General features: G+C 39.0%; 1 protein-coding gene across 12 annotated transcripts in view; it reads right to left on the bottom strand.

The window, feature by feature from the left end:
• pum (pumilio) overlaps nt 1–26951 on the bottom strand; it is a 188216-nt gene that overhangs the window by 21772 nt on the left and 139493 nt on the right. For 9 of the 12 annotated variants that reach the window (XM_065865315.2, XM_065865318.2, XM_065865317.2 and 6 more), the window contains one exon: nt 12876–12917. The exons of the other annotated variants lie outside the window; for them this stretch is intronic. In XM_065865315.2, the coding sequence (XP_065721387.2) occupies nt 12876–12917 (42 nt within the window). The remainder of the gene's footprint in view (nt 1–12875; nt 12918–26951) is intronic. 12 annotated transcript variants of the gene reach the window in all.

Below are 26951 nucleotides of genomic sequence, written 5' to 3'. Positions count from 1 at the left end.
GCCAAATTTACTATGCATAAGTAGGAGATTTCATGGCCATTTTATTCCCCCAACCCAAGAGAACTGATTGTGTAAAATCCAAACCACTAAAGAACCCCACCAACCACCGAAATGCGCTCCATTTCCTTGGCAGTGTTATTTTATTAATGAAATTACGCAATTTCCTTTTTACGTTTGCCTCGGTTCGGTTCACTTTGGTTTTTCTTTATTTAATGATGACGCACAGAAGTGGAAATCGCGAGAGAATGTTCGGTAAATGTGACCTTAATTTGTGCAGCGGTAAATACAATGTTGATATATGGATTGGTATAAAAAAAGAGTGGAATCTTCATTTACATGAAGAGCACATTTAAAGTAAAATATGGCCAAATGCCGCAGGACAAAAGTTCGATAAGGGGGGAATTCAAAGGACGCTGCAAATTACCACAAAGGGAAGAAGCCTCTTTTTTTTCTCCTCACCCTCATGAATTTTTCGCCCCCCCCCCCAACGAATCAGACATAAAAATATCTGAGGCAAATGAAGCCATAAATGCGCAATCACGGAATTACATGGAATGTAAAAGGGAGTCCAACGGAGTCCCCCAGCCAAAGTGTTTATTTATGCAGTTTTTATTTCACCAACTTCTCGCCGGTCAAGCATTGCGCATACGCAACGTGGTACGGTCCAAGGGAAAATTGCAGAGGAACTTTCCCCCGTCAAGTTTAATTGCCTTGCAAATTGCCAACGGAGAGGGAGTAGTAAAACCATGCAGATCCCTTTGAATTTCATAACAAATTGCTGCAAATTGAAGCGAGTTCTTTCGCTACTTGTTCTCCTCTTTTGTCTTTTGCCTGTGGAAAAGTTTGACTTCTTGCCGGAAAACCGCCGCCCATTAAAACTATTTGCCGTAACAAACAAAAAAAAAAAAGGGGAAAGGGAAAGAGAAAGAAAAAATCCAACGAGCGAGAAGAAAATTCTTGTGTGTGTGGCAAACATTTTTGGGTGGCTTGTGGGTGGTTTTCAGCAGCCAACTTTGATTGTCTGGCCAGCTTTGTTGCATTCTTTGGGGGCTCACACAACTATTTGCTCAACTATTAGAAAGTCAATTAGGTTTTTTCACGCCCCGTTCAGGGATTTTGGAGATTAAACGCACAGAAAGTAACCCTTTAAAGAGGGGGGTTTTTTTAAGCACCCTGGTTGATTGAATAAAGTCGGTGCTTTGGGACATGAATGCACGTAATTTCAATTAAAATCTGGCATTCGGAGAAGCCAGACACCTGCAATGACGTGGTGGGCGGTGGGCGAGCATTTTCCCGGGCTTTTCCAGTCCGATTGTCCCGTTTGACAATTGCTTTCTGATGGCCACGGAAAATTGCGCTGACAGCATTTCAACCGAAAAATAGAGTTTTTCGAAAAAGGGGGAACTGGGGTCTGAATGAATTGGCCTGTTCCAGAAATTGTCTGTTCAGACAGAGAAAGGCTTGAATATAATGACAGAGTTTAATTATTGAATTTTCAATTAATTGGGCAATTTTTGTTTTCATTTGGCATTCTGATTTAAAACCAATTTTACTGGAGTTTAAGAGCTGCAGAAATATATTTTGTCTTTGAACATAATGGAATGGTATTATTTCTGAATTTATTTGGGCCATGATCTTTTTAACCTCTCTTTAATGGAACTTTGATGAAGCTTGGCCTGCTTTAATTGCCTTTCTCCTGTCATATTATACCACACTTATTTGCTTTTGATACTGCTGAAAACCACTTCGGTTGGCCTCATTCTCGATTCATTTGCTCACTTCCCGAATACGTGACTTCTTTGGAATCAACAATTCAACGACTGGCAATACTTCCTCCACAAACTTGCTATTAATTGACAGGGATGTCCCCTCCCCCAACTGCCACTCCTTTTCATTGGTAGTAAAAAGGACGACTACGACTACTGCCATATTTTTATGATTGCTACGTGCTCAGCGTCTTAAATTCAATTTCATGCTCGACTTGCCACTCAAATTAACTGAAAATCATTAATTGCTAAGCAAACCAACACAATGGTTATTTGGATGGAATGAGCCCCCCTCTTTAGGATACAACACACAGGACTTGTCTGCTCGTCCTTGTTTGCTTTGGCCTTCGGTGTTGCTGCCTGCTACCTCTGCTGCTAATTGCCGGTAAATTAGTTTCTATTTGCAAATTAAATAACCCACACCACGTGTACAGTACAAACTGTCAAACTCTTTGATTGACCGCCCGTCTGCAGCATTTTCAAATTGAATTTCCATTTCAGTGGCCACTTTCCAGAGTGGCCGTTGGAAATCTGCTTAAAGCTCCGCATTGAGGTTGTGGGTTCGTGTGTCCTTCCTCCTCCGGTGAAAAAGTAAACAGAAAGCATGCGGAAAAAGCGCAAGTAACACGGAACCACGCCCCCTCACTGGCAGAGCCTTAAAGTCGCCGCCCCATTACAGCGATTCTGGGCTCCTTCGTTGTGGGACAAAAATCGATAGCCTGATTTTCAACGGCAAAAAGCAAACAAAAGACAAACACACTCACACACATCATGATCAGGACGAAGGAGGGAGCAGCATTTCCTGTCTTGACCCCCCAACCCCACCCTACTCTTCAGGGCCTCTCGTTTTTCCGTGTGTTTGAACTAGACGACGACCACAAAAGTAGGCAACGTTTTGCTAGCACTCGCATCTGCACCACAGAGCAACAAAAAATTTAAGATTTCTAAGAAACAAAATATTATTATAATATATTACTTGGCTTTATGGAGGTTTCTTAAAAGTTTATAAGATTATCTGAGATTTTTGCTGTAAGATACCTTGGTTTTTCTTTGTCACACCTAAGATTTTGTAGCAATATGGCATTTTATAAAAATAGTTTCAATCAATAGTAATATTATTGTATTCCTCTGACTTATAAGAGATATTTTAAATTTTAATTTCGTTTATAATGTGGTAAACTAGATAAATATCATTTATCACGTTAAAATTGGTTTTAAAGTCATGTAATTTTTAGTGTTGGTTAGAAGTATTTGGCTAATAAGCGCTATCTTTTTCCATAGGTCTTGTAATATCTTTTAAAAAATACCCAACCTATATTTTTCTAAAAATGTATCCCATTTTTCCGGTGCACTTCGTGCGCACCATACATTTTTAATGTGTGCCCTAGCGTTCTTTAGGATTCCAGTCCTGTCTAGGACATAATGAGTGAGCTGGCAGTTGCATGCCCCCTCTGCACCCCCCTTCTGCCACGCCACTGCCTTTTGAATGCCATTTTGTGGGCGTGTTGTCGTCTATAGGCGGGGAATTTCGCATTTAGAAAAGCGTACGAAGACCATGAGAAAAATGTATGAGAAGGGCCTCAAGAAGGAGCAGGGTGTAGCAGGGAGGTCACAGCTAAATGAAATTAAGCTGCCATATGTGGTGGGACAATGGCTGTGTCCCTGCCCGTCTCTTTCGCTCTCTCACTGCCTGTCCTTTTCTCAGAAAAAGAAAACTAAACCCAACTACTGTGGGTGAGTGAAGCATAAAATGCTATTAGATAAAAGTTTGTGTTGGTCTACAAAGACTTTAAGGCACTTTGTGTGAAAGGTAAAAATTTACATAGACAAACCTTTGAGGAAATAAACAAAATTTACATATTACATATTGAAAATGCTAAAATTAAAGAGCTGACCTAGTAAATTTTGAATTAAATACATATATAATGTGGTTGAAAACCATCATATACTTATCATTTTATTCAATTATTTTCCCAACGTTCATTAACTTTAGTGCAGCGTTGATAGCAAATCGATTTTTCGCCCATAACTATCTATATATCTCGGTCTTTTCCACCCCCGTATTTGGTAGAGAGTGCAGGTGTTTGATCATACAGTGACAGACACCTAATGAATTATTGGTTATTTCTGGCCCCATTTTATTTCCTAATCGCAGACAAACTCAACACAAACTTCCCCCAATTGCGGGGCCACCAATAATAACCAAAAAGGAACGCATTTCAATATTCATTGATTTTCTGTCACGTTATCGGGCAAACATTTCAGAGGTTTACTAACGAAACAGTTGGAACTGCCGCGACATCAAACTATTAATGCCGGAAAACTATCAAACATAAATCAACATTGAACCGGTGCTCATAAAGCCCACAGAAAAGTGTCAATCAAAAGGGAAATTTACTGACATATTCCTATTTTCACCCTTCCAAGTGTTGAAATGTATTTAAAAACAATTTAAGAATTTATTTTCCCTCTTTTTCGTTTATTTTTTGGGGCAGAAAGTTTAGCTCGCTCATTTTTTTTTATCACACCCAAGGAAAAGCAGGTGAAAATGTCAACGACAATTGCCAACGCCAGGTGGCGTTGTTAAGGGTGAGAGAACAACAACAACAAGAACAACAACAACAGCCACTAAAACAACAACAAGAGCAATAACAGTAGCAACATCAACAACATTTGCATAAATTTCGAGCAACGTTTGGTGGGAAAAGTTTTCGCAGAAAGTGATTTACATGGGCATGAGGCAATGGGGGGGGGGTTTTATTTTCCACCGCCCGGCAACATTTTCTTTTGCCTCCAAGCTCAGGCTTTTCCATCGTTTGTTCCTTAAGTTCAGTTTAACTTTGCTATAAACTTTTGGCACGCCCCCTCTTCCCCATTGCCACGCCCCCATCCACAGGCGTTTCACTTGGCGCCTCAGTTAGCAGGTAGGTTTCAGGTTTTTTTTCTTATTTTTTTGTTTTATTTTTATTAACCACATTAGTTGATTTTTGTCACGCGAAAAGTTGCCTTTAATAAAAAGTGATTTATGGAAATTTCCTTCACACTGTAGTTATTATGACCTCCCCTTTTTTTTTCTCAGTGTCTTGCATATTTTAACAGTTTATTTATTTAGTGGCAAAAGCAACTCCCGTTTATACATACATAATATATATTTTCTTTCTTTTTTTTCTCTTGTGGGTCTAAACAAAAGCATTTAGTTATTGTAATTTGCCTTGATTTGGTGGTTGCTGCTTTAATGGGTGGTTTTTTTTCTGTGGGTGGTGCGTTTAAGTTAGGTGTGCGTGAGCTTGATTTAATGACCCCAGGCGTTTTTATTTATTTACTTCGCTGGAATTTTGTCAACAATTTGTTTGATTTGATTGCTTGGGTAATGAGGGAGAATGATAGAATGGAAAAGTGGGGGACTTTAAAAATACAGAAACTTAGAGAAACCTTTAAAATAATGTTTAACAAATTTAAAGTATTTATAAGAAACTATATAAACTTTAAAACAAAACATTTTCTCTAATCCCAATTTTAAGATCATAAACAAAATGTATTCCCCAAGTGAATTCAGTTTCCCTACTCAGACATCGATAAAGTTAAGGACTTTCCGCCTTATCCACTTTCAACTTTGGGACCCTCACCCACACAAGTGCGATTGCCCAGTGAATGTCATAAACTTTGATTTCCTTTTATTGCCACACACACACCACTCCATGGTGGCTAATCCAAAATGGCTGCCATAACAGAAATCGGAGAGCTTCAGAGTTTTTAGCTGAAATTTTTATGAGACCGCAACACGCAGGCGGGCAACAAAAAAAATAGAAGAAAAACTAAGGAAAACAACTAAAATCGGACTGCGACTACTGTTTAATTTGTAAAAAATCTATACATATAGAAATGTGCACAATGTACATGGAGTTTGCACAATCCATTTGGACTGTGGCCGCTCCTCTCTTGTTGGGAACTTGAAAAATTGTTTCCAAATGTTGCATGTTGTCGGGCCGAAGTAGTTTCTTTTTTGCGTTATTTTTATTTTTACTTTCACATTCGCATTAAATGCCATGCATTGGCCTATGATGGAATTTCCATGTTGATTCGGTAAGCCTGCAGTATGAGTTGGGGGTGGCAACCCTGCCAGTGGGCCAGTGGCAACCCATAGGGCCTAACAGATTGTAACGGGCATTTTATGGATCTGCGGCATTTTTGGCTTTAACCATTTTATTTTTTATTTGTCCACCACCACAAGCGGCAAAAGCTTGTTAAATTTTTCATTTATCAGCCAAAACGAGAAATGTTTTTTATGTGTTGAATGCAACTCTGGGGTACTTACAACATTTTGCAGAATAGTGTCAAGGGGATTGGTATTGTGTAGACTTACCTAAAAAGAGGGAATAAAGAAAGAAATGCGAATTAGGAAAAGATTTATGGGTATTTAAGCGGGCTTATTGCATATTTATTGAATTTTACAAAAAAATAATAAAACGATAATTTATCGATAAATCAAAAATCATTAGAAACCATTTATTTTCAGTTATGCAGCACCGATTACCATCAAATGCACACAAATTGCCAACTAATTCCAGCGCAAATCATTCGATTACAAATAAAACTTGAGCTGGGACAAATTGATTTATCAGTCAGGGCATCGCCCAAACGAAAACGCCCTTTCTAAACCCCACCATAATCGTATGCAAATTGTGATGCGCTTAATTTGGGATCATGGGACCTCAGCTCCCCGTACCACACGCCGTATTCCCCAGATAATTGGCAAAGTTTGAACTTTAATTAAAATTGAAAATTGTGTTGCTATTTCAGAATCAGAGAGCCCAGCCCCCATCCTCCCGCTGTCTGGTCGGTAGTATTCATTCTATTTCTACCCATATTCTACTACTCCAGTCTGACCTGACCGGAGGCATAACAGCTGCGATAACTTGTGGAATGGCTTTTGCACACGGGGGGTGAGTGAAACCGGAATTGTTTTCGGATTTGTGCAAATGTTTTGTCACTGTGCTAAATGCAAACTTCAATTAGTTTGCCCGGTGGTTCGCTCACTCAGATTTAGTTGGGCTTACACTGATTCCCCAGAACCGAAGGCCAGAACAGAAACGGCAGGGGCCAGCCAACCAGCCATCCAGCCAGCCAGCATATTTCAGGCTAAAATCGTTTGGCATATTGACAGGCGCATAATTAACACTATTATCAGCATATGCACAGAGATATGGCGTTGAGTGCTGCATTTGCAGCATTTCCACAATTTGTTGCAGGCCAAAAACATATTCTGCTGGCCATTAAACTTTGGCCAGGCCCAAAGTTTTGATTGCCATGTCTGTCATAATATATGCAGGGCTTACATATATCTATGTACCTTCAACTGGTTAACTGCTGTTATGCTTACAAATTATTAAAATCCTTTACTTGGTTAGTTACTATGATAACCAATTTCCTACTTTCTAATGAAAGTCTAATTGCAACACTTGAGCAAACAATTTTTTCTTGTTTCGGTTCGCTGATATTTCGTGTTGGATAAAATTGAAAAGTAAACATGGAAAATTAAAAAAACACAAAAGAGAAGATAGAGTAAATTAAACTTATTATTTCTGGACGTTGAGCTTTAATTTTTCCATGTTTCACGCTTCATAGCCAAGAAAATTGTGCGTAGCAACCGACAAAGAAAGATAATTGTGAAAAAATATGAAATAAATACAATTGGAGCAAGGCGTGATAATTTTTCTTTGTGGCTTTGAAGTTCATAAATATGAAGTTATATTTGTTTCGTGGAGATAATAAGACAACAAATTATACAGAACATATATTATAATTTTTATAAATGCCAGAGTACAGAAAAATATTGTTTTATAACAGTTTTACTACTAAATTCCTTGATTTAAGAATTAAAAGCTTGTATCTCCCATGCTTTAATGTTGGTTAAATAAAAACCATAACCATATCTTGACACTAAATGTAAATGGTGGTTTCGCTTATCGCTGACATATTTTTCCAACATTTAAAATGGCATTTCAAACGTATAAAAAAGCAGTGGAGATCTTTTTATCGGGTTTATTAACACTTCCTGATGTGCCACGCCCTAAACCAATACTCCCCTCCCCTCTTTTTGCCGCTTTTAATTTACAACAGATTGTTGTTGCGGCGGTGTTTGTAAATACAATCGAATTACATTTACATTAGCGAGCACTTTTTCCGCGTGTTTGGCAAAACTCATATTAAATATTTAATTAGTTGCAATGAAATTGATTGCATTAGTCGCGCGGTTCGATGCGGCAAAAATGTGCTTTATTGTTAATGAACTTTGTAAACTTTTTGGACGGTCTGCGGGTTATTTGGCCGTTTGGAAATGCTAAATATTGTGGGAGTTTTGGACAAGTTGCCAAAGGACACACAAAAATGTGTGTGGGTGTGAGTGGGCTATAAATTAAATTTTATTAAGGCTATAATTTCAAATGGCAAATACAAAGGGAGGGGGATTTTATAACTGTTGAAAATAATGCCAAAATATAAAATGATACATGATTTAGTAGAACATAGTTTGTTTAAATAGAGACCAAGGCATTTTCGAATGACTTCATCACACTTTCTCTACAATTTTTTCTTGGCAATCGATTAGATTCTGCTATAAATATTTATTTAAGTTTCTTATGAAGATTTACCGGTTTAAAAGATAGAGAAAATTGTAAACAAAGATTTTTCACAAAACAAGTTTATTCCAATTAACTCGTTTAGCTCAACTAAAAAGGGAAACAAATTCAAGGAGAAAAAAAAACTCTTCCTTTAAAAAGAAAAACCTGTGACCAGCATAAAATACCGGAAACGGAAGGCACAAGAAAAGCACATAATGCCACTTAATTAGGAAACACACAACGCACAACACATGCTTAATGCACATTAAGCCCAGAATTAAAGTGAAAAAGGGTAAAACAAAGGGAGTCAAGTGAAATTTCGCGCAGAAAAATTCGCCGCAAATCAAGAGCAACGAAAAAGTCAAGAAAAATTAAAAACTGGCACACAGACTGGGGAAAAAGCGAGTGGGATAAAGTGGGTCAACTACTGCGTTACCCATTATCCACACACACACACAGATACACACAAACACATACACACACTTGGCTTTAATGTCATTTGCATTTTTTTCCATTGCCTGAATTTATTCCCTTCTTTTACTTGATTTAATTGTGCATAAATATTTTCCCATTGCTTTTGCATGCAAATTAGCAGAGGCAATAAGAAAAAACGTAGAACAAACTTTGATGCAATGAAGGCGACTCATGTGTGTGACTCAAATGCAATTTAACTTGTGTTTATAGTTGGGATTTTCCATTATTTGCATTACTAGGAATCAGTAGAGATCATGAGAGGACTTAAAATGCAAATTCCAGAACTAGATGGAGAGATATAACTACATCTTATATGAATGGTTACTAAAATGTTATCTAGAATGGAAATTGACATAATCATAATATACATTTTCTTTTAATTTAACTTTGAAATATTTCATATAAAAAAGCCTGGGGAAATATGTTGTAGAAATTTTTTTCTTCTGGAATTTCAAAAATATGTAATATTTTCAGTATAAGCCTCTTAGCCAAAAAAGTATGCTACAATTAATGGCCGTAGCAAAACGAAAATAAAACCGTCTAGCTTTCTATTTAAAAAACCCTCTCTATTTGCCCCCTGGTGCAATGCAATAGAGTAGCAAATTAAATGCAGTGACAAATTACACAAATTGCAAGTGCAACTGCAACTGCAACTGCACCGGGAATTGCACTCTAAATTCGAAACTGCCAAATGCTGCAATTGCAACAAATTGCAAATGCATTTTAATTGCAATTCGCATCGTTTGCCACTGCAACAATTTACATTCCGGAATAGTTTATTTTCTTGTTTTTTTTTTTTATTTGCTTGCCAAATCGAAAAACGAAAACAAAACTAAATGGTAATGTAAAGTTTAATGCTGCAAGTGAATTGGGGGGTTCGGTATTTCCCTATATATGTATATATAAAACACCCCCTGAAAGAGCCATCCCTTTTTGGTGGGACAAGACTAACGAGCAGTATTGTTGTTGATGACGACAATGATTAGATGCGATAATGCAAATGAGTCAACAACATGGAGTCCTTGGCTTGGCTCCTCCTGTTGATGTTGATGATGATGATGATGACCATCATCCTGCTGCGGCTGCCATCGCCGAAAAAATTTGCATTCCAATGATACATGTCCCGCCAATACAATGGAGTTCAGAATAATAGAACAAAGGATGGATTTTCTAAGAAAAAATCACGGAGTCCTAAGGTTCTAACTATTTAATTTCGTTTAGGTGTTGGAAAATGGTATATTATGGTATTTATTCGTTTAAAAGCTAGCAACTTCTGTGAAAATCTTTGATTTTATAAGATAATTACCTTAAAAATAAATGGAATATCTAGCTAGATAGCCTTACTCTTGAGACTCTACCTTAAGGACCTCTTCGCCTTGGTTTATCAGTGCTATATTATTCTGACCGCAGCTGTATACAATGAGATTTATATACATGGGATGCAGGGATTCTACGTGTGGGCGTGTCGGATGGGGGCGTTCACAACAATGACAGCGATGACGTTGTTGTTTGGCCCAAAAGCAGGCAAAAGGGAAAAGGGAACATCGCTGATGACGTGTGGTTGTCATTAGAGGATGCCACAATTGCTGTTGTTGTTGAATGTTGACGTTGTTGTTGTGACGGCATCCCGTGCACCAGGCACCGCCCCCTAACATTCACTATACCAATGGTCCCCCCTCCCATGGTCCAACCTCCGACCATGTTTTGCATGGCTATCATTGTCGCTGCTGCTGCTCCGTTGACAAAATGCCCACCACACTGACCAAAAATGCATACAACATGGCACATAGGGCCAAAGACCCGATTCCGGTGGCTTGGGTTGTGGTTCCATTTGCCCCATTTACCCCACTTTTTAAACCCTTTGTTTAGGCGTTCATTTTCACCGGCAGACAAAGCTTTAATTTAACCCTCTATGTGATGAAAAAGTGCATCAGGAAGCTCCAAAAGTAATAAAACAAATATCATAAGGCAAAATGTAATAATTTAATCAATTATTTTTTTTCCAATCTAAAATTATTAAATCTAATCCAATCAAAAATCATTGTTCTTTATGGTATAGGGTTAATTTTCCCCTTTTTTCTGGTGCCAAATTATGTGCAGGCTGTTGCATAAAATGGTAATTTTTTAGACTCTATATGGGTTAGGCTTGCCAGCCATTCATTTGCATAATAACTCAGGGGGGGCGAAGGGGTTGCAAATGCCCCTTTATTATTGCTGCCAACAATGAGAAATGGGAATTTGTGTTTAAATTGGAAAGTCGGTGCCTTAAATTGTTGTCACAAAGCCCCAAAAAAAATAAATAAATCGTCGGGCATATGTTGTGAGCCACCCACGTAATGACATTTTGATGACATTTTTTATTTACATTCAGTTTGTATTTTGGTTGCAAGCCAAATGTGCAAATGCAACCGAGTGGAGTCTATCCAAGTGAAAGAAGATGGGGATTTTCCCAGCCAGTAATTCAGTGACCAATTAGCAGGCCAATTAGTGTAACCAGGCTAATAGAATTTTTGTGTTAATTTCATTGCATCTTGTTGCGTATTCTTCACCCTTGCCTGCACTCACTCGCCTAATGACTGATTTCGAAAGCTATTAAATGGCCACACAGGAGGATGGGGTAAAGTCCTGTCGGGATGCTTCACTTTTTGAACACCTCATGCTCCATCCCCCCGTTGGTTGGTCAATACAGAAAGCGAAAAGTGAGTTATCAAGCAAGCACTTTTCTAATTACGAATTCGGTCAACGTTTCGGGGGATTGTGGTTCATCTAACACTTGAAAAAATAGTTTGTTCTCTGAATTTATCTTTATTATAACTATTTTTATTTTAATTTACCTAAGCTGTGGGTTGGTATTTTTCTGCCCGTGCTTTGCCGACACGCACAGTATACAAATTAATCACTTAAAACAAAGTCATGGCTCCCCTGATTTATAGTAAGGAAGTACATATTGTATTATCATAGCTATATAAGCTTTTTTCCTAATATACTAAAAATATTACAAAAATACTAAAAATATTAGAAAAATATTAAAAAATACTAAACATATTAAAATACTAAAATTATATAAAATGTGTTTTAACTTATTTTGATTTTTTCTGAGTGCCCCCTGGCTACTATCATGCCGATTCTGGTCCCAAGTCCAAGTCTGACTCTGACGGCCTGTTGACTGCGAATGGACATTTGGGAACAGGCTAACGTTTGGGGGGCCGGGGATAACATTAGCCAGTGAAATTTCCCCAGGCCAATGTCCTGGCCGAATGTTGTTGTCTTTGCTGTTTGTGATGTTATGGATGCAACTTTAAATTGCTTTGCCAGCGAGGGAGGGAAAGAGACCGAGGCAGAGTTTTTCTAACAGTTTTCCCCCCGGTGACCAAACGACAATGCAGAGGATTGCCACATAGCAGAGCAGGTTTGGTCCTGGGTTTTAGAGATCCGGGGTTCGGGGGCTATGGGTTTGAGTACAGAGTTTGGGGTTTGGTTCAGAAGGGTCTGATATTTTCATCGTCTGTCCGGGCCGCTCCGGTGGGAAATGCGCCACTGCACTGATTGCACTTTGGCTCAACATTTCACAGAGATACGAATACGAGACTATGTGCGAAGCGCCCGAAAATGTCTGAGTGCGTAATGCGTTTTCACGGAGGCCCCTGGCCGGTGGGATTGCGCCGGAGACAGCGGGCCCAGATATGGGTGATAAAGTGCAGACATTTGACAAATTAACTGCTTTGCGTCATGCGCCGGAAATGCTGCAAATCTCGTGCCGTCAATTGCCGTGCTGCCCATATAGTAGTAGGGTATATGCGACCCATTCCCGACCAGTCGATTCCCTGGGACACACTGGTCGGTCGCCTGATCTGATTGATTTATTAAGCTAACCCTGGGCACACACAAAAACCGACGGAGACAAACAGGCTGACCACTGCATTTGAGGTGTGAGTTTCGGTGCATTGCAAGGGAGAAGGGGAAAGGGAAACCGCCACCCGTTAAATAAATAATAATAAACGAAAAAAACTCTTACTTGATTGTGGTTAAAAGCGAGCGAAAGCACGTCGTCACTTACCTGGAAAGAGAAAATAAGAAAAATCAATTATATTTTATTCAATTATAGATAATATTTGAAAATTATAAGGCCAATAAAGAATGGATACTTAAAATATACCTCTAATTTTTACAAAAATTGCTACAATTATATATTTTTTGCCCATTATAATTACATTCTGCATTAGCTACCTTTGATATTCGTGCACATTTTCTTGTTTAATTGTTTAAAAAAGTGAAGTATATTTTCTCGAGCAAGGGGAACTCTTACATAAATCACTTCCATGTTTTTCCCAGCTTCTAGAGAACTACTCTGGGCCCAATCCGTTTGTAGTTTTGCCTCCTGGGATAACATACACAAACATTAGCCAAAGCATATAATAACCCAGCAACAAAGTCACCGCAACGATCCAAAGGAGGGGGAAAACAAGGCGTTCAAATTGTATTTAGTCGTAAACTGCACACGCACACAAAAGCGTGGAAAGCGGCTTTTCCGAGAAGGGAACAGAACTAGGGAGCACATAAAACTATTGGCAACTGTGAGCTGGGGAGCCCATATAAGAGCCATAATTTCGACACTAATGCCAAGCCACACAAAAAATAGCTCTCCTCGGCGACCTTGTGGGTCTGCAAATGGTCAGAGTTTGACATGTGTCAAAGGAAAACCTGATGGAGAGACTCCCCCAAGGGGGGGAAAATGGGAAAATAAGAGGCGGGCAGAAACACACCTGCGACCTGAGCAAGAAAAATATACCGAGGAAAATAAGTAAACTTTATGATTTGAAAATAATACTTTTACTCGTCCACATGTTAAACTAAAAGTAGTACGTTTTCTAGGTTTAGAACCTACTTTTAGTTCATGCTAAACTAAAAAATGTACCTACGTTTACTAAGTTTTAAACCTACTTTCTTTAAAGTTATATTATTATTTGGATTAGTCAATCAAAAGGTATCTTATCTTTTAGATTTTCATAAGTGATCCTGAACAGACCTGTATAGTCTAAAATTTTGCTGTGTCATATATAGTTTTTTTAGAAGGCATTTACATTAAACTAATAATTTTGATTTCCAGTGCATCTGTATCTGGCAGGAAGCTTTGGCCCTGGTCGTGTCACGAACCTCGATAAAAATCAACAGTTTATGTGCGACGCATGATGTCCTTGAGAGTTAGAGACCGAAAGGTTGGGCGGAAACGATGGAAATGTCATTTTTACAAGGCGAACCTCATCGAAAGGACATGGCAAACACACAGCAGTATCCCCCATTCGTATCTCTCGGAGGAGTCTGGAAAATGTATTGCCTTCTATTTGCATTTTCTATTTATTTCTTTATCCCTTTTCTGGCTGGCGCTCCCTTAGCGTTCCTGCCGAGCACTTGAGCTCGAGCCCGCCATTAGTGGCACGTCCTTGGATATTTCGTGTTTGTCCTGTCCTCCTCCACTTTGGCACTCATATTTTATTAAGTAGCAAAGTTGACAAGGGATTTGCCAGGACAGGCGGTCGCTCGATTTTGTAGGTGGGTGGGGTGGTGGTTGGGAGGGGTCTGTCATTTTGTAAAGTAAATATTGGTAATTTTTATTGGGGATTTTCCTTGATTTCCCTTTGAGCATATGGCTTATCCCAAAACTGGGCACAAACTTTCCCCCCGACGAACGAAATTAAGGGCATTTATTTTTGGCCACTCGAACTTGAACCCGAATCAAACTCAAATAATCGTTAGAGGTGGGGAAAAAAAAAGCCTAGCAACACTTGGAAATTAGAAAAAGAAATCATGGCAGAAAATTATTAGAAAAGTTTTCTTTTTTTTTTTTGCACCGAAAGGGACAGAGAAAGAGACAGAGATAGAGCGAGTAAGGACGAAAACGCTTCGTTGCACAAATTTGTGGACCTGCGGCGCAAATTTGTACAAAATGCAACAGACCGTAAGAGACAACATAAGCGATAACACAACAACCAAGCCAAAACCGACCGAACCAGGCAGGAAGCTGCCTCGAGTTGTGTTCACAGCGGTTGCTAACAGGATTTCGCCCCCTCCCAAGGACCTTTCCTCTCTTTCAGCACACACGAACCACCCACAATTTGCAGCTCCCTTCGACGGTTACTATGGCACAAAAATGAGACTGAGACCGAGAGGCCAAGTGTCGATGCATGGCATACGCAAATTGCCAATCGTTAAGTGAATTTTGAGCTTGTTGTCCTCTCAAACATGCGGGGGATAAATGCACTGAGAGGAATAGGAATTATAAGTTAGAAATGCTAGAAATACTTAAAAAATACTAGATATATTTTCTTAGCTTAAAAATACTAGATAAATAGTATTTATTAAGTATTTCTAGTATTTATTACTTTTTAATCCTGTCCTGAAGTTTAAAATACAGTCGAACTTTCATAGCATACACACCAACAATGTTATAGTTATGGATACTTTAAAATATGGAATAAATTCTACCAAAATTTACACTCTCTTTAAAACTAGTTCAACTTATAGAGAGCTTGACTTAGGGAACTGTATAATGTATAATCCTTACATTCTCAAAGCCTTCTTAAAAATATCAAACTTAATAACCAGCAAATATCACGTACGCCTTACGTATCGCTATTTAATTTTAACATTTTCATTGAACGCATGCTTTTAGGGAAATCTTTTAGCAGATTTCCTTTGGCCACGCTCCCAGCCAGGTGAATTACATTTCATAAATGTCTCCCCAAGAAGCCTTTGGCATGCATCATTTAACTTTGACGCCAACCTGTCCAAACACTTAAGACCGCCCTCAGCCCGCCAATTTTCCTGCTTAAAAGTCGAAGGAGCTGTAGAATCGAAGTTGGGCGTGGGGATACGCACCATCATTTTCATTTTCATCGCGTACAAAAAAAAAAAGAAATGAAAATGGTTATAAAATATTTAAAAATCATACCCAAGCGAGGCAAACGAGCCTTGAAAACACACACCTCAAGAAAGTCTTGGCTTGCAAAAGGAAATTGTTAAAGGAGTGGAAAGATTTCAGGCTCAAATATGCACAGCGATGGATGAAAAAAAAAATGGGTTGGGGTTTAGTAAGTGGAAAATGGTGAAAAACCCACACGATTCACATATGTTGGCCCACAGAATTCAATGTGAATGTGCTTGTATTGTGGCATATGTATTTATATATAGCAGCTCCTGTTGTACATATCCTTGCAGATGTGTGTGTGTGTGTGTGTGTGTATAAATAAAATACCATATTCCCTGACATGAATATTTAACAATGCAACAACGACATCCAGCCTCTGCTGCATTGGTAAAATATCACAAAATATTCATTTCAATTTCATTTGCTTTTTTCGAACTTCGTTTGCATTTTCATTTTTTATTTTATTTCCCCTTTTCCATTTGTTTAGTTTTATTTGCTTTTTCTTTTTGCACTCTGGGTGCTTTCTTTTAGTTATTTTTACTACATCTGAGAATTTGGCTGTGTGCTGACAACAATTTCTTTGGTTACAGCAATCCGTTGGCAATTATTTTGTTATTCTGTTATTTGTTTGTTAACATCAAGGACAAGAAAATTGTAGACATTAAACTATTTTATTTGCCTACCTTTTGGAGCAGTATCAATTTGAGACTGTTTGTTTATTGCGATTTTCTGTGTTATTGCTTTTGAGAGAGGGAAAATCGATTGGAAAATATGCTTCTTTTTAATTGAACCGTCTGTCACAAATTCCACGAATTATTCATTTAAATGTGTCAGCTTTCAGCGTTTTCTGACGCATTACAGCAAGGCAATCAAGAAATTCCATGTCGCAGTAATTTTGCATGACAGATTAATATGCCTGTCGTATCCCTCTCCATTCGACAACAAAGAATTGACATTAAATTGTAATAAATAGGCTAACAAGAATCCTCTGGCCCACTTCATGTGGCAAGGCAAATCTCCAAAAAAGGAAACAAATTGCCATGGCAAACAGCAGCGGCAAAAGCATCATGAAATGTGGAAGAGGGCACAAAAAAAAAAGAATGAGCAACGTCTGCAGTTGAAACGAATTTAATTTTCTACTTTTTATTTTTATTTTGTATTTTTATTTATTTTATTTTTTTTCGCGTCTGGCAGACACAAACAGAATAACAAGCCGCAAGCCTGAGGCTGACATTTCTCCTTAAGAAAGAAGGTGGTGGACTTACCTTGCCTTTTTCCCCTCGCTTTTCCACCGCTCACCCCAAGTCGGAAAATAGTGGAAACTTTTGATAATTACATTTGGCGGCTGTTGCTTTGGCAGCTAAGCCAAGTAAGAAAGAAAAGCACAAGGATCGGTGAGAGGTTTCCTTGGAGGTAGTAGAGCAAACCAACCACCCAGGGGATAAGAAGTTTAACCAATATGGTTTAACAATTTTGAAAAGTTACTGAGATGATTAATTATTATGTTAAAAAAATGAAACAACATTTAAAAAATATTAAAAAAAAAAATTTTGAAAAACTAACATAATAATAAGAAATCAAGTTGGTTCAATAATACTAGACTGCGTTAATTCTTAATTAGGAGCTTAGTAGATAGGCGATTTTATACATTTTTTAAAACCTTTAATAGTCGTTGTTTTTTTGCGTGTAATCAGTATCCTTTATTTCAGTAAAGTATCTCCTTTTTTAGGCTTAAAACTCTGGCAAACTTTGGTGCTCAAAAGAATATTCCCCGAAAGGCTAATCCACAAGTCATATAGAAACATCTTATAGATTCTTTTCAGTCGCTCATCCTTACAACCCATACCAGAAGCAGAAGAGAACAGAAGAGAGAGCTGTCAATTTTTCGTAAAGAAATGGTATACCCCCTCTGCTCCCTGAGAAAATGGTTGCTGGAAAATTTATTTCATTTTATGCTCGCGCTTCCTTTTGTGCATAAAACATGGGAAATGGGAAAGCGAGGGGCGATAGACAGATGGCAGGGAGCCACCTTCGGGCAATTTCTTAAACTAATTTGGCATGAGGCGGCTGCCGTGGTGGCGGTATTTTCTTCATCTTCGTCGCCATCTTCAGAGCTTTTCCTTTGCCGCCCCCCAAGATCCCCCGAAAAACTTGGCGGTGGTTTTTGTGCCTTTTACGTGCAACCAAAAGTATGCAAAGTGAAAGCGTTTACTGGAGGTTGGCTGGTTTGGCGGAACTTTTGATGTTTTTTTTTTACGGCTCTGGGCTCAGGACTCAGTGCTCCTGGGGGCCGCAAAGTATGCAGCAATTATTTTATGGTCGAGCATCAATCGGTTTGGGGCATTTTAGTAATATCCGGCTTAAAAATTTCAATATAGTTTAAGTCAAATCGATGGATGGAGGCTTATAAAAGATGGGTGGTGAGCAACTTAAGGGGACATGAGCGTAGTTAATTGCTTTTTCTCATGACAAAACAGGGTGGTATATATGTATATGTATATGTATATACAAATACCTCGCATTTGTGTGCATGGCCTGAGGAATTTAAATAGTTCTCTGAACCTGACAGCTGAATGGAAAAGGAGAAGCTTTTCGGGGTGGCCAAGGAGGAGGACGAACTCAAGATAAGGACAAGAGAGTCCTAGACTAAATCGCAGGACAATTAAACTTTTAAGCAGGCAAGCGACAAGCAACAAGCGACACAACGACAAATGATGAAATGCATGTAAATGGAAAATAAATATCAAAAGCAGTCGTCAGAGAGATAGCGAGATATGTTCAGGAGTAGCAGGAGTAGCAGGAGCAGAGAAAGCTGGCTATCACATGCCACAAACGGAGACAGGACAACAGGATTCACCCGGATACAATAATGGCTTCCAGCAACAAAATAGAGCTGGCAGAAAGAGATGGCAAAAAAGGAGTAGAGCCGCTTTTATTGTTGTTACTGGGACGGACGGGTCGGACTACAACAGCCGCAACAGTTCACATGGCTCATTTTCTATGGTCAAAGGAAGCACAGGATATACTCCCCCCCCCCGCACACAGAACAGGACAGCAGTTTTTTACACAATACAATATTATTCATATTGTATGGTGTGTATGTATATGAAATATGGCAAATGTCATTTAACATGACAGCTTGATGATAATAATACGAGCAAGAAACGGCAACACAATGGCTCACAGGACAATGCGAAGCGCAGCAGGATAAAGTCTACGTCTAAGGACAGAATCTTCAGCCAGCCAGTTGTTGGAGACTTAAGGAAAGGTGAAAGCCGGGCTAAAGTCCACACCATTCCCCATACCCCCCACAAAAAAGAGACACAAAGAGGGTGAATTTTCTCAAAAGAAAGTATCTTCTTGCCCAAAAGAGTTGCCCCTGACAGGCAATCAATTTGGGATTTATTAAAAGGGTTGTAGGCAAATGGATATTTAATAGAATGTAACATGGCTTGTGATATTTTTCTGTCCATTTTATAGTACCTTTACATTATTCACTTTCATTTGTTTTTAGCATTGTTAAAATGGCATATGGTTTATTGTATAGTGATGGAAAAATATTGTATATCTAATAGTTCTTAATCTTAATAAAGTTAACTTATTTGGAATAAATTTGAAATCGTTTTTTAGCTGGGTTACAAAGCTCAAATAAAATTTGAATATCACACCCCCATCTGACATATTCAAGGCAATCAAATAGAATTTACTAGCTATTGGCTGAACTTGAGGTTCCCCCTTTTTTTAGTACAGGAGTAATACCACTACCTATACCAGAAACAGAAGGTAGTATCCCTAACCCAACCTTTATGGATCTTTTCAACCCCTTTCGAACTGCTGCCAAAAACCACAAAAGCGCATTTTGTGTAAACCGATTCGACCGCAAAGCAATTGCAAATGCGTACGCACATGGGTGTCGAAAGGGGGGGTACCGGGGTTACCCCGGGGAGGGGGTGGAGCAGTGGGGAGGTGGGCCGAGGGGGCTTGAAACAGTTGGCAGCGCACACAGTTAGGCGCCTCACTGAGCATAAACGTCAGTGTCAGGTGTGGTGTGCTGCATTTGCCGCTGCTGTTGCTCTGTTCCTGTTTCACTTCCTGCTCCCATTTCTCTTTCGGCTGCTGCGAGAGTCGCCATTTTGGCCAACAAAGCGGCAGCCGGAAATGCGGTTACATAATCTCCATATCCGGCTGGCCCGGGCCAGAGCGAGGGGGGCATGTCAAAAACTGTAGCATACTTTTTGGCACATTATTAATTTTTAGTTTTTGCTGTCCAGGATTTTCGTTCGTCCTGCGCTGCAGTTAAAATTTATAAATTCATTTTCGGTCCCTGCTTCTGCCGGCTGTCCGTTGCATATTTGATGCATATTTAAAATATCAGCAGCAAATTGAATTGGTTTTGCTGAATACTTTTCGCAGGAATACAAATATATGGTAGGTGTATTTTTTTGAAGCGAAGGATTGCGGGTTTTAATTTTTGAATTTACATTTATTGAACGCGGCTGTTACAAGTTAAACAATTTAATGAAATCGTTTGTGCGCCAAAACAGCCTACTTAGTATATATATATATATTTCAATAAAGCTCTTTTACATTTTTTATTTGATTTTAATAAAGAATTCAACTTTTAAAATTGTGTTTAGACCAACTAAATATTTCTCGTATCTCCCATCTGGCTTCCTTTTCGAACATCCGTTTGCCGAACCGCAATGAAAATTTCCGGAAGTTGTGCATAAAATGGGCTATGCATACGGAAATCATCAACTCAATGGCTGAACAAACAAACCAAAAGAATGAAAGAGACGGGTGTAGGCAGAGCAATAGAGACGGCAAATGGATTTTTGTTTGGAGTAAGCGGAGGAGAGTAACAATGGCAAATGCGAATGACGCCAAACGAATGACCAAAAACAATGCAAAACTGCTGCCAACGTCCGGTAGAAAAGGACTATTGAGGTGGGAAAGAGTCAGATAGAATGGCTGTGAAAGAGACGGGTATAGAGAGTCCACCACAAACGACGATGATGATGACGATGATGATAATGATGATGATGCGGATTCTCGTGGCGACCTTCAGCGTTGGCCTGTGTTATGAATAGTCTGCAAGTGAGCTGGATTGCAAAAGGGAAACAGAAAGAGACAGAAAGAGACGGGGCCATGGGGCAGAGAAAGAGACGGGGAGATTGTCTGCTCAGTTGACCAGAAACCAGAAGTTCAGTAGCTCCATTTTACTCCGACTCCCGCTGCCTCTGCCTCTGTCAGGGTCGATTTCACATTTATTTATTGTTTCAACTGCCCCACCCACACGGAAAATTGTTTGCTGCGGCCATTTTCCCCCCCGCGTTTTTCCCTCCGCTCGCTTTGTGTGGCTGAAAACTCGCATGACTCATTTGATTTCAATGGCCCAACTTGTTCATTTGGCAGCGAAAGTATTTAACATTTCCCCTGGAACAATGGCCAGCAAATTGAATGGAATGGTGCGAATGTGTTTGGGAAATCTCAATTGAATTAAGTGTTTGGATGGGGCAGCAAAACGTACGTGATATATGAAGAGGATCTTTAAAATAAAAGTGGACACGTTTTCCAGAGGGGATTGCTGAGTTTTAGAAGCATTTAAACATGAATGTTAGGTATATTTTATTATAAAGGATAAAGCAAATTTACAAAAAGATAATAAATCGAAGAATCCTTTAATCTTGCATAATAAATAGCATGGCCTGTCAATTTCATTTCGAACCCTATCTTATGAAACATTTTTAAACATTAATCAAGAGCATTTTATTCTTATTTATAGGTATAATTTTACACAAACTGTCTCATTTTGTTAAATGCATCAAAAATGATGCATGTAGGTATACTTAATTCTCCACTGTTCTGTCTGCTGTTGGTCAGAGGTTTAAAATCCGATCTAATCATAATAGTTGCCTGACCAAAGGGTCGAGTTATAAACCGCAGGATGAAATGGAGCCACAATGATACAGATACAGATACAGATACAGATACAGATACCGATGCCCTGCCACTGACGCTGATGATGAGCTTTGCAGTTGTAAGCGCTTTACCAGTGGCGGCGGTGGGGGCTAAATACCAGGGAGGGGGGTTGGGTTTAGTGGCTCCCTGATTCCGTAATGCGCTTCTGCCGGAAGGAAGCTCCTGGGCAGCCAAGTGATTCTAGTGCCGAGATTTGGTGCAGATTTTGTAATAGTTGCCAGGGATTAAGCCCCCTGCATTGTCCTTCAGGGCCAAAACAGAGATAAAGGGAAAGAAGGTTCGAAACGAGCGCATAAATGTTTAATAACTCATCTAGAAAATTACACATTTTTCATCCGTCTTCCATTTGTTATGCACAAGAATTTTTCGACTGCGAGGAAAATACGAACCGCAAAAACATATTTTACATAATTTCGTAAAGTTCCAACTCTTGATAAACAATTTCATTGAAAGCAGCAGATGCTTAACAGCCACGCCAGAAGAACAACAACAATAAAGTCTAATAAAAGGAATTTCGCTTTCATGTTCAACCGCCATAAGGGTGAAGGGTGAAAGGGGTATAGGGTATATGGTATAGGGATACGGTATAGGTCGTACCAAGAATGAGATGCGAGGTATTGCAGGTTTTTCTTTATTTTCCCTGCCTTTGGGGGGCGGAATGGAAACTTTACCTTGGCACTTTATAAGCTTTTCCCCAACATGCACACACAAGATACACAAACATACAGCACACAGCAACATGCAATGTAAACATGACACAACAAAGGTGCGTCGTTCGCTCTTTTATAACCCGCAGCAACTGAAACCAGGCAGCAAAAGTACACGGAAATACTCTACAATATTGGAGTAGCCTTGGGAAAATTAAAAAAAAAGGAGTACTGGTGAAGTATCCATAACCAAAAAGAATTATATGGTTTTAAAAAAAAACATTTGTGGAGATAAGATTATCATAATCAAAATATCCAAAATACAGAAATAAGTGAATTGTTTAAAGCAATGTTAGTTCTTTAAACATTTCTTACAAATGTAGTTATTCGAAATATGTATAGTTTAAAGAAAAAACATTTCATAATGAAGATACTTAAAGCAATGTTAGTTTTGTTAACATTTTTCAATTAGAATTACATTTTCCTTTTCGACATAATACATATATATTAAAAATAAAATATTGTTTAACCTCCAATTAAAAAGTGTACAACAATTTCGCATACGGCTGTACTATAATTCCAGCTTCTAATGTTTAAGGGCGTTTAGCTGTTGTTATTTAGTTGTTGTTAGGCTGCTTCCCCCTTTTTGTTGTTGTTGACAAGTGCAGGCAACACATTTTTGTTTAAATTTCAATCAAAAACAATTTGAAAAGCTCCCGAGAGGCTTGAGCCGAGGAAAAGCGCTCGGGGGTGGGGAAAATTGGGTGTGAGCATCTGAAGTTGGACAGGTATGCAGTATAGTAGTAGCACACAGTGCTTGAAGTTATTCACATTTCTAAAGTTGGTGCTCGGCTGCTTTTGTTTTACTTCTTGGCAACTGGCGCCTCGACTGCTGCAACAAGTTAGACAAACACAAACACGAAGAGTTTTCCACAGGAACACACCCACACACACATACACACACAAATGGAAAAACACTGCCGCACTGGAAAATGCACAAAATTGCCGTTGGTAAATCAACAGAGCCGCAGACGCAGCCCCGAAAACCCCTATGATTTTCCCGCCCTTTGCATGCTATGCATTTCACTTTCCGGCTCATGGAATCGTTATGTTTCAACTGCAATTTGCCTGCGGGAAAACCTGAAAAAGGGTGGAAAATCCACAAGACCATATAGGGGTTTTTCACGGCGAATGCAACATGCTAAAGTTTTCTACATAATTAGAAATATGAAGCAAAAGCAAAAGCAAAAGCACATCCCCGACAGGAGCCTTTAATAATGATTTGTTTTAAGGTTCATTTGCCCTGCCAGCCACACATAGAAAGAGATGCCAATACATGGGATAGAAAGAGTACGGCATATGCAGCAGCACCCCTCCATTTTCTGAAGTGCAGTGTAAATGTCTTGACTTTTTGTGTTTGTTGAGCCCTTAAGCACTTTTTGTGAGAGGCACGTAGGCAAAAATTGTAACAAAAGATGAAAATATAGTGGGAGTTGAAGCAGCAAAACTGGGGAAAATAACTAGAAAATAGAGGAAAATGGAAAAGTGAGGAAAAAGGAAGTCAAGTTCGTGCCGGGGCATTAATGAAAAGGCTGCTCACTCATCGACTTCCTTCCTCTCGAGCTCAGCTATTATGCAAAATAATATTTTTGACCCTAAATGTTTCATGTTGCTCGCACACAGAGAGGGATACTATATATAAGATTTTTCGGTTTGATGCATGTGTATATTTTTAATTAATTAAGACTTTGTCCTGGCTAAAATGGTCTTAAACTGTGGGATTTTCTAATTACAATCGGCAATGCCTATGACAAATTTTATAAATTACATTACTTTTCTCTTCATTTCTAAGATATGTATTTATTTTATATCTTCGCAATATCATCTGCTCATTTAAGAATCCCTAAGACAAAACACATAATTACAGAAGCACCAAGAAAATAAATTAGCAATTAAATCCAGGCAGTTAAAAGCCTGCCCGCAGGTTAAACGAAAACCCTCCCACTTAGAATTTCCTCATTTTCCTCATTTTCCACTTTCCACAACTTTTGTCCCACCTTCTTTCCCCCTTGCAGGCATTCAAAAAGTTATACTAATTGCGTAATAATCTTATTACATTTAAAAATACATTTACAACAGCATTTATACCTGCCCCCAAGGCCAATGACAACAGACAGGAAGTACAGGGAAAGGGGGTGACGGAAGTGGCAGCGGGGTTTCATTGGGAGAAAGGCGGAGAAAGCGGAAAGACAGTCAGCAGTCAGTCAAGACGAATCTGCAGACGAGCCACCAAGAACAATGATCCACCGGAAGCATTGATAAATGAATGAGCCCACAACAGTCACAACCACTTTTCCTTATTCCGCACCCCAACTTTTCTTCATTTTCCATCGCGCCCTTGAGCGGAAACTCCAATCAACTTGAACATCTTCCAGCTAGCTAAAGTGAGGAAATAAATCTAAACATTCCACCATGAAGGAAAACTGTCAAAATTATGCCAAAGCTTATGAATATGAAAGAGCCTGGGAAGAGCATGACAAAAGTTTCCACACCACCCCCCCCCAGATGTTGGTAAGCCCCGGAAACTGAAAACCCCAACCCCAACCCCATTACAAGATTCCTGGTATAATGAGTAAAATGTCACAAGTTGACGCAAGTAAATATTTAAATGTCAGATTTTCATGTGGAAAGAGAAACAAACCCACGACAAATATATATGTCTCATAATTTTAGCTGGAGAGTGGTGAATCTAGAAGCTGGGTGACATTCCCTCAGCATTTTAGACCATGATTCCCCAACTTAAAACCCTAAGAACTCTGCTCTTTGTACTGGCCACGAAGAAATGCGGGCTAAAAACTTGAAAGAACATTTCCAAACTGACTTTGCATTCGGGATGGTCCACAGACAGATAGACAGGGAAATTCGTTGAGAAAGTTGGGGGGAGTTCCACTTCCATATACATATGTATGCAAAATATGCTCGACCGCCGTTTGACATTTACAAATGACAAACATTTGACAAACAAAATGCTTTTTCTTTGTTTGCCCTCGTCTTGTGTGTGTGTGTGAGAAGCGTTTAATGTGGGCTTTCCCCCAAACAAAGAGGGCTACTAGGCTACATGGCATATACATAAAGTATTTGCAAAGGACCCGCAGCAATTTCTTCACTCACCTTTTTCACTGCCATTTGGTTCATTGCGCCGCCCCCGGAAAAGCGGCGGCGGTAACAACAAAAGAGCCAAATAATTAAATGAAATGCGAGACAGATAGATGGGAAGTTCCCAGGGGTCCTCCTCCAAATGTAAATAGAACTTTTCAGGGCAATTAAAATAAACAAGATGAACGAGGGAATATGAAACATTTTTATGAATAATTGAAACCAGGAATTGCGCATTAATTTTATAAAGTCTCTCCTAAAATTGTTTCAGTTATTTTAATTTAGGTTAGAAAGTTTTTATCTCTAGCCGAATTAAAGTTAATTAAAATCAAAAATATTTCTGGTTTTTAAAACTCAAAACCAAAACAAAAACTTTGGTGAGGTCAGGCATTTCATTTTCAGTTTGCGGAAGAGAAAAGCTTGACCAGAAGAATTTTCCAGCCCAGGATCGGTAACGAAGCTTAGGAATACTTTCCCAACTGGGTTTGGTTTACGGGCGGCAGTTATGTTTAATTTACTTGGGCCACTCGGGGGATAAGACCCCATGCCCCCAAAAGCCATTTTCACCTGCAGTCGGAAGTGGTAGAGATGGAAGGAAGCCAGCGTTTGGCATGTGACGGCGGCCTTGGGCAGGCAATATTCCTCCTGTTAATAACTATGTTCAACATTCGGTCCACTCCCACTCTCACTACTGTCTACTACCCACCACCCACCACTACCTAGCCATTGCGGCTAACAAGCTGCATGTCATTACTTCTAATAAACCCCAGGGAGTGTCCTGCACACAAGAGTCCTGTGTGCGAACACTGTCATACTGCCCCTCGAACGCACCCAACTAAAACGGAAACAACGCACTGAATATTCACAGCACTGAAGAAATTTCCTTCTAAATTTGTTTTAAAAAGGGTTTGAGAATTATTTCCTATCAAAAGGGTTTTGAAATCACTTTGAAATGTCATTTTAGGTGTCGAAAAGTATGCAACAATATATTTCAAAATTAGAAAGAAGTTCATTGCATACTTTTGGACACCTAAAATGGCGTTTTAAAATTATTTCAAAGTACTAGAATTCTTAAATAATTGAATAATCTGAAATTTTTTTTACTCCACATTTTTTTTCTTAATTATTTTTATATATTGTTATTATTTCCTACCTTTTATTTTTTTTAAGTGCACCCCTTCCCACTTTTGTTTTACCTTTAGCTATTTTTCCTGTTGGTCATTTGCCTGTGGAGGTGGAAGTGCTGCCTGTGTAAATATTTGGCTTTAATAGAATAAAATGATGAGCGGCTCTGTCCCGAAAAAATTATTTACGGCCCTCATAACAAGGAAAAGCAGAAGGACGAAAGGCAGGATGGGAAAAAGGAAGAAGAAAGCAAAGA

This window comes from Drosophila suzukii, chromosome 3 (assembly GCF_043229965.1).
Source record: "Drosophila suzukii chromosome 3, CBGP_Dsuzu_IsoJpt1.0, whole genome shotgun sequence".
NCBI lineage: Eukaryota > Metazoa > Arthropoda > Insecta > Diptera > Drosophilidae > Drosophila > Drosophila suzukii.
Note: the sequence above shows the minus strand (reverse complement) of the source record. Positions and strands in the feature narration are given on the sequence as shown.